At 41.7% G+C, this 8,083-nt stretch overlaps 1 protein-coding gene across 1 annotated transcript; it reads right to left on the bottom strand.

Annotated features, from left to right (window-relative positions):
• Window positions 1–5,539: 5,539 nt before the first annotated feature.
• On the bottom strand, window positions 5,540–7,286 carry LOC132867593 (tripartite motif-containing protein 75-like; the record flags this gene model as incomplete). The annotated part of the gene is made up of 3 exons (XM_060900578.1): window positions 7,160–7,286; window positions 6,533–6,723; window positions 5,540–5,968 (listed from the first exon to the last, which is right to left on the bottom strand). Coding segments are annotated over exons 1-3 (747 nt in total), but the record flags the coding sequence as incomplete, so codon positions are not given.
• Window positions 7,287–8,083: the final 797 nt, after the last annotated feature.

The raw sequence follows: 8,083 nt of genomic DNA, 5'->3' as shown, positions 1-8,083 counted from the left end.
CCGCCTATTCAAGCCGCTCGTGAAACCAGAAACCCGAGACTGAAAACAAAACTAGCAGCCGAACGGGTTTATTTTGCTGAGATGGACACTGCCTTTTCTCTTCTTCACCGAAACAAGAGTGAGTGTTACTTAATAAAGGCAGATTAAAAGAGTTTCGGTTTGCTCCTGCTCCTCCCTCGAGCACTACAGTACCTCAGCCGGACCGGTGTTCTGTAAAGTTATCCTAGCAAGTTCTCATACAGACCGTTTTATTATTCAAAACAAGTCATTACAAATTATTTGACTCGGCCAAAGACTCGACCAATACGCACAAAACATAAAAATCGGCAAATGCGTGAAATTCTCACCGATTTTCTATCAGCCCAGCTGATCGGTGGGACAAAACTACTGTTGAATTTTCCTACCCTCCTGGATTTCGCGCATGCATAGTAGGCTTGGTAGGATAACTTGACAGAACAGCAGCGCAGATGTGCAGATCAGACAAGACAGAAGACGTTGCGCATGCGTGCAGACATAGCGGAGACATTTATGCGTCACCGTATAGACGCAGATTTCCTCCTTGAAAACGGTCGTGTAGACACGGAAAAAAGTGAGAACGAAAACGGACTTTTGTGTTTTTGTTTTATACCGTCCCCGTGTAAAGTGGGCCTCAGTTTGGCGGTCATTCAGCTCACTTTATTCAACGAGAGTAGGTCTGTGTGGTGACTCAATAAATAAAACAGTAAATGTTTATTTTCATTCACTATTTCCAGTTTTTCCACTATTTCCATCATTTATCATATTCAGTCTTGTAGGTTGGTTATTGTGGCCTCAGGTTTTGGTAGCTTGCTACAGTATGCTGACTGATTAGCTTACCTGAGCTATCTATCGCGTATCTGTCGCTAGTTTGCAGTGTACAGGGTATTTCGCACACTATTTATAACCATCACATTAAAAGTTATATGTGTTGTTTTGATGCCTGTTTGCAAGGGCGTAAAAACGGTGTTGATATTGGTGGGGACATAATTTGGCCAAGCGCCCCAGTGTGCCATGGTTGTCGCACGAAATGTGGCCTACACTGTACAAATGATTGGTTTTCCATTCCTTTGTGTTATTTTGATTTTTAGCACCAGGTACACTTAGTCTTAGACTTAGGCTAACATCTGCATGTATACGGGCAATACATTATCACACAGAGAAAGTGGACATTGAAGTTGCTGTGAATTTCGCTGTAGTGGATGACCTACCCAAAATACAACAACACGATCAATCAAAATGATGTGCTGCTGCTTCATTTTCACACAACTTTTACTATTTTCACACATTTGAAACATCATGTGCTTCCTTTTGAGTTACTGCAATATCAGAATCTGGAAGTAATGTAGGTATGGGTGGTAGAAGTGTGAAGAGTTTTGGTAGTTGTAGTGCATTTTGCAAAAATGTTTATTCATTAAGTTGAAAGGGTTAACTGACAATTGTTTCACATTTTTACATTTTCACATTTTATTGCAGAGGTTACATACATACGCATATACACATGCATATATACATATGCATATACATGCAAACAATGAGCAAGAAAAAAGTAAATATAAGTAAACATTTAGCATTACCTACAAGCATTTATTAGTGTGTGTGTGTGTGTGAGAGAGAGAGAGAGAGAGAGAGAGAGAGAGAGAGATTGCAAACAGAAACTCCTTGCTGTTACAGTAAATATAAGTAAACATTAAACATTGTTTTGAATAGCTTACCGTTGACTGGGTAAAATAATGTCTTATGTCCTCCTTACATTTTCTTTTATTGCCTGACATCACTGCCTGTGTGCTGTTTTGCTGTAGCAGCGAGCTGGATGCTGATTTTACCGCTTGCTACTGCTTACAGCCAATGACAACAAAAAACCATAGCAACGTCAAGGCAACAGGAGGTGGGCCAATCAAAGCTTCATAAAGCTTTTTTACCTGTCCCCACCAATAGTCAGCCGTCTTTGAGAGGTCTGTTCACAACTGAAAATCAGCTGGAAGTGATACCGCGTTTGGTGTTTTTATTCAGCGTTTCCCGCATCGCGGCTTCTCCATTCAAAAATGGCATGGACATTTTAAACTCAGCTGAATATTGGTATGGACTCGTCCATACCGTCCATACGCATTTTTACGCCCATGCCTGTTTGTTTCCCAAATATATACGTGTGTGTCTTAATGGGTGAATAAAAGGCATCGAGTTAAATATTATTGTAGAAAGGGGCTTTATGAAGTTCAGTCCATTTACTTGCATTGGTTTACGGGGAAGATTTGCCACATCCAATATGGCGGACACTCTGACGTATCCCAGCAACGGGGCCACCAGCTCAATGCGGCGTCTATGTTTATATGTCTATGGATGTGGAAAGCAATTCAGTGCGGTCCTTAAAAGAAGTTCCATTTAGTCAGCGATCAAATCGAGCTAAATTGGCAACAAAACAAGCTGGACCCCCTCGACCAAATCTAAACATAAAACAAATTTCGACAAGGGGGGGAATCATATACTCGAGGTTTTACTTCAACATGGTCCCAGCACAAATCCTGGCGAGCTGGCTGCGAGGACGCCTCAGCGGTTTTCTGCTACCCCTGCTTACTTTCCCACCCTGGAGGTGGCTCCACGGACAACACTGCTTGGACGGTCACTGGAGTTTCGGACATGCATCATTTGTCGGAGAAAATAAAAAAACATGAGTCATCAAAGATTCACATGGGCAGCTGCCTGAAATTTTCGGCTTTTGGGAGAGTGAACATCACTACACAACCGGATGAGGGCTACAGGCTAGCAGTTCACCGCCACGACGATGAGGTGAGCAAGAACAGGCACATATTAAACCGGCTCACCCGATGCGTGAAATTTTGTGGAGTGTTCAAGTTAGCTCTACGAGGCAAAGACGAAACTGAGGGCTCCAGTCACCGTGGTGTTTTTCTGGGTTTGGTTGACTATTGACTTGCTACTTAGGTCAATTTACTTCAGTCCTGTGGACATTTATGGTCCGTGTAGACATAACGGGGGAAAATTGCCCCCCCTGAAAAAAAATTCAGGAGCCGCCACTGGGTATTTATTGATAATACTTACAACAAAAGTGATAAAAATAGGGAGAAGGAAAACAGGGGAAAAGGAAAAAAATGAAATAAAGACAAAAGAAATAGTTTCCCTGTTTTCCCCTATTTTTAAATCACTTTTGCAGTAAGCATTGTCAAATATAGAAATAAGTTGGGTTAAAATAACTTTAAAATAATATCAAAATAATAATTATTTATAACACTGATAAGATACAGTGCCTTGCAAAAGTATTCATACCCCTTGAACTTTTTCACATTTTTCCACCTTACAACCACGAACTTAAAAGTTTTTTATTGAGATTTTATGTGATAGACCAACATGGAGTAGCACATAATTGTGAAGTGAAACGAAAATGATAAATGGTCTTCAAAATTTTAAACAAATAAAAATCTGAAAAATGTGATGTGCATTAGTATTTAGCTCCCCTGCGCCAATACTTTGTAGAGCTACCTTTTGCTGCAATTACAGTACAGCTGCAAGTCTTTTGTGGTATGTCTCTACCAGCTTTGCACATCTAGACACTGAAATTTTTGCCCATTCTTCTTTGCAAAATAGCTCAAGCTCAGCCAGATTGGATGGAGAGCGTCTGTGAACAGCAATTTTCAAGTCTTGCCACAGATGCTCAATGGGATTTAGGTCTGGACTTTGACTGGGCCATTCTAACACATGAATATTCTTTGATCTAAACCATTCCATTGTAGCTCTGGCTGTATGTTTAGGGTCATTGTCTTGCTGGAAGGTGAATCTCCTTCCCAGTCTCAAGTCTTTTGCAGCCTCCAACAGGTTTTCTTCCAGGATTGCCCTGTATTTAGCTCCATCCATCTTCCCATCAACCCTGACCAGCTTCCCTGTCCCTGCTGAAGAAAAGCATCCCCATAGCATGATGCTGCCACCACCATGTTTCACAGTGGGGATGGTGTGTGCAGGGTGATGAGCAGTGTTAGTTTTCCGCCACACATAGCGCTTTGCATTTAGGCCAAAAAGTTCAACTTTGATCTCATCTGACCAAAACACCTTCTTCCACATGTTTGCTGTGTCCCCTACATGGCTTCTGGCAAACTCCAAACGGGACTTCTTATGCCTGTCGTTCAACAATGGCTTTCTTCTTGCCACTCTTCCAAAAAGGCCAGATTTGTGGAGTGTACGACTTATAGTTGTCCTGTGTACAGATTCTCCCACCTGAGCTGTGGATTTCTGCAGCTCCTCCAGAGTGATCATGGGCCTCTTGGCTGCTTCTCTGACCAGTGCTCTCCTTGCTCGCTCTGTCAGTTTAAGTGGACGGCCATGTCTTGGTAGGTTTGCGGTTGTGCCATACTTTTTCCATTTTTGAATGATGGATTGAACAGTGCTTCTTGAGATGTTCAGAGCTTGGGATATTTTTTATAACCTAATCCTGCTTTAAACTTCTCTAGAACTTTATCCCTGACCTGTCTGGTGAGTTCTTTCGTCTTCATGATGCTGTTTGTTCTTCAGTGTTCTCTTTGTTAGAGAACAAAGGCCTTCACAGAACAAGTGTATTTATGCTGAGGGTAAACTACACACAGTGGGACTCTATTAACTAATTAGGTGACTTCTGAAGGCAATTGATTGCACTGGATTGTATTTAGAGGTATCAGAGTACAGGGGGCTGAATACAAATGCACACCACATTTTTCAGATTTTTATTTGTTTAAAATTTTGAAGACCATTTATCATTTTCGTTTCACTTCACAATTATGTGCTACTCTGCGTTGGTCTATCACATAAAATCTCAATAAAAAACTTTTATGTTCGTGGTTGTAAGGTGGAAAAATGTCAAAAAGTTCGAATACTTTTGCAAGGCACTGTACATATGCATTTCACATGACAAATTATTTATTGCACAGTTACAGCCCAGCTGTGTGTATGTAACACATCTTAATTAATCATCATTAAACACTGCAGTAAAAGTAACACACTTTTAATAGTCTTTAAAATAAATATTTATAATTTATAATTATTTATTGTAATTTATCATTTACACACATTTTTGAAATCATGTCCTAATGGGGCGGCACGGTGGTCTACACCACCGTGCCGCCCCATTAGGACATGATTTCAAAAATGTGTGTAAATGATAAATTACAATAAATTTATTGTAATTATAGTGGTTAGCATGGTCGCCTCACAGCAAGAAGGTTCTGGGTTCGAACCCAGTGGCTGGCGAGGGCCTTTCTGTGTGGAGTTTGCATGTTCTCCACGTGGGTTTCCTCCGGGTGCTCTGGTTTCCCCCACAATCCAAAGACATGCAGTTAGGTTGACGTGGGGCGGCCTTGGGCTGAGGTGCCCTTGAGCAAGGTACCAAACCCCTGACTGCTCCCTGGGTGCTCTGGGCTGCCCACTGCTCTGTGTGTGTGTGTGTGTGTGTGTGTGTTCACTGCTTCAGATGGGTTAAATGCAGAGGGTGAATTTCACTGTGCTTGAAGTGTGCATGTGACGAATAAAGGTTTCTTCTTTTTTTTTCTTCTGAGATGTCAGAAGCTGACTCCATGTTCTCCTCAGATGACATCTCCGAGGGCATGGAGATGTCGCTGTTGTCATAATATTCATCGATGTGAATCAGGTTGCAGATCTTCAGGTGTGCCATTCTGTCTGTCTCTGCACAGATTTTGAAAACAGGACACACGGAGCCCTTGAACTGAGCCAAAAATGAGTGCAGAATGAAGCCTGTACTGACACTGTAGAACTTCAGTTGCCCTTTATTGCAGTCCAAAAATACACCGAGGGTTTGAATGTTGCTCTCCTTGACCCTGCTGAAGTCGTTGTTGTGCAGCACTGAGAGCTCACCACCATCACACTCCAGAATCCATGAATTCATTTTCTCGCCCTTAGCTTGAGTTTGGATGTGTTTAGCCCAGCTTTGTTCCACCACTCCCACCGCCCAGCTCTCTTATGCCCCTTTTCCACCAAAGCAGTTCCAGGGCTGGTTCGGGGCCAGTGCTTAGTTTGGAACCGGGTTTTCTGTTTCCACTGACAAAGAACTGGCTCTGGGGCCAGAAAAACTGGTTCCAGGCTAGCACCAACTCTCTGCTGGGCCAGAGGAAAGAACCACTTACGTCAGCGGGGGGGTGGAGTTGTTAAGACCGACAACAATAACAAGACCGCGAAAGATCACCATTTTTAAGCGACGAGAAGCAGCAGCTGTACAAACACGAAGTCATCCATTATTATTATTATTGTTGTTGCTACTGCTTCTTCCGCGTTGTTTTTGCTTCGATATTCGCGCCAAGGTTTATACAAACGTAGTGACGTAACTGACATATACAGCGATGTAATGACGTATACAACGACGTAACTGACGTATACAGCGACGTAATGACGTGTCTTCTCTTAGCACCGCGAGCGATGGAAAAGCAAGCTGGTTCTCAGCTGGCTCGCAAGTTGAACGAGTTGTGAACCAGCACCAGCACTGGCTCCGAACCAGCCCTGGAACTGATTTGGTGGAAAAGGGGTAACAGTCTCCTACAGCCACATCCCAGTAATGCAGGCCTTTATCGAATGTCTGAGATGCCTGCATGCTGTTCCATGGGGATTGACTACTAAGGCCGATATTGCTTGAAGGGTTCACCGACATCTCTGTCTTGTCCTCCGAGATCTGGACATTCTCTGGCTTTTTACTCTCATCCAAAGTGATGGTCTCTGAGACTGTGGGAGAAATAAATAATAAAAAAAATTATTAGATCATAATTATCAACTTTAACCCATATGAACAAGTGGCTCAGTGGTTAAAGGTGCCACTGTTGGGACCGTAAGTAAGGCCCTTTGCTCTATCTACTCCAGGGGCACCATTTCACCATCACCATGGCTGACCTCACACTCTGACCCCAACTTCTTAACAAGCTGGAAAATGCAATGAAAAGAATTTCACTGTGCATTACTGTATATGTGATAAATAAAGGCTTCTTCTTCAACCTCTTGTTACATCTTGATCTCAGTTCCCTCACTAGTGCCATAAATAAATTCCTACACCCTTGTATTACTATCATACCACAGGCATTTCTCGTGTAGTTGCTTAACTCGCTTTTATAATTATCTTTTTTTATTACCTATATTATGATTAAAAATATGTGAAGTGACTTACATTCCCATGGCCTTGGCAGAAGCTCTTTGTTTCTTTCCACAATTTTCTTGATGGAGTTTTCCAGAGCTTTCAGTTTTGTGTCATCAACTTCCAGCTTCTTGTCCAAAGAGGGGTAAAACTCTTTCATCGCGTGCAGGCTGCGAGATAACCTGTGTGCGTGTGTGTGCGCGTGAACTGATTTGAGCAAAACCTGGTGCAACTTTTTATAGTGGCTAAAGGGTGGAGCATATGAGCACATGATTCCTGACTTGCATGAACGTTATTGCGCACTCATTGTGCATATACTGTACTGGTCAAAAGTCTGGACACACCTTCTAAGTCATTGTGTTTAATTTATTATTACATTCTTCTTTCCTTTGCTGAGTGCTTCTTGACATAATATAAATTACTCCAGTTGTGGAATAGGGCTATTTACTGGATTTTTTATTATTTACTATTTACTGTTTGATCTCAAACGCATTACGAAAGCAAGAAACTCCACTAATTAACTTTTTACAAGACGCACCTGTTAATTGAAAAGCATTCCAGGTGACTCCCTTATGAAGCTGGTTAAGATGATGCCAATAGTGTACAACCCCAATTCCAAAAAAATTGAGACAATGTACAAATTTGTAAATAAAAACAGAATGCAATGATGTGGAAGTTTCAAAATTCCATATTTTATTCAGAATAGAACATAGATGACATATCAAATTTTTAAACTGAGAAAATGTATTATTTAAAAAGAAAATTAGGTGATTTTAAATTTCATGACAGCAACACATCTCAAAAAAGTTGGGACAAGGCCATGTTTACCACTGTGAGACATCCCCTTTTCTCTTTACAACAGTCTGTAAACGTCTGGGGACTGAGGAGACAAGTTGCTCAAGTTTGGGGATAGGAATGTTAACCCATTCTTGTCTAATGTAGGATTCTAGTTGCTCA

This window comes from Neoarius graeffei, chromosome 19 (genome assembly GCF_027579695.1).
Source record: "Neoarius graeffei isolate fNeoGra1 chromosome 19, fNeoGra1.pri, whole genome shotgun sequence".
NCBI lineage: Eukaryota > Metazoa > Chordata > Actinopteri > Siluriformes > Ariidae > Neoarius > Neoarius graeffei.
This window is presented reverse-complemented; position numbering and strand designations above follow the sequence as displayed.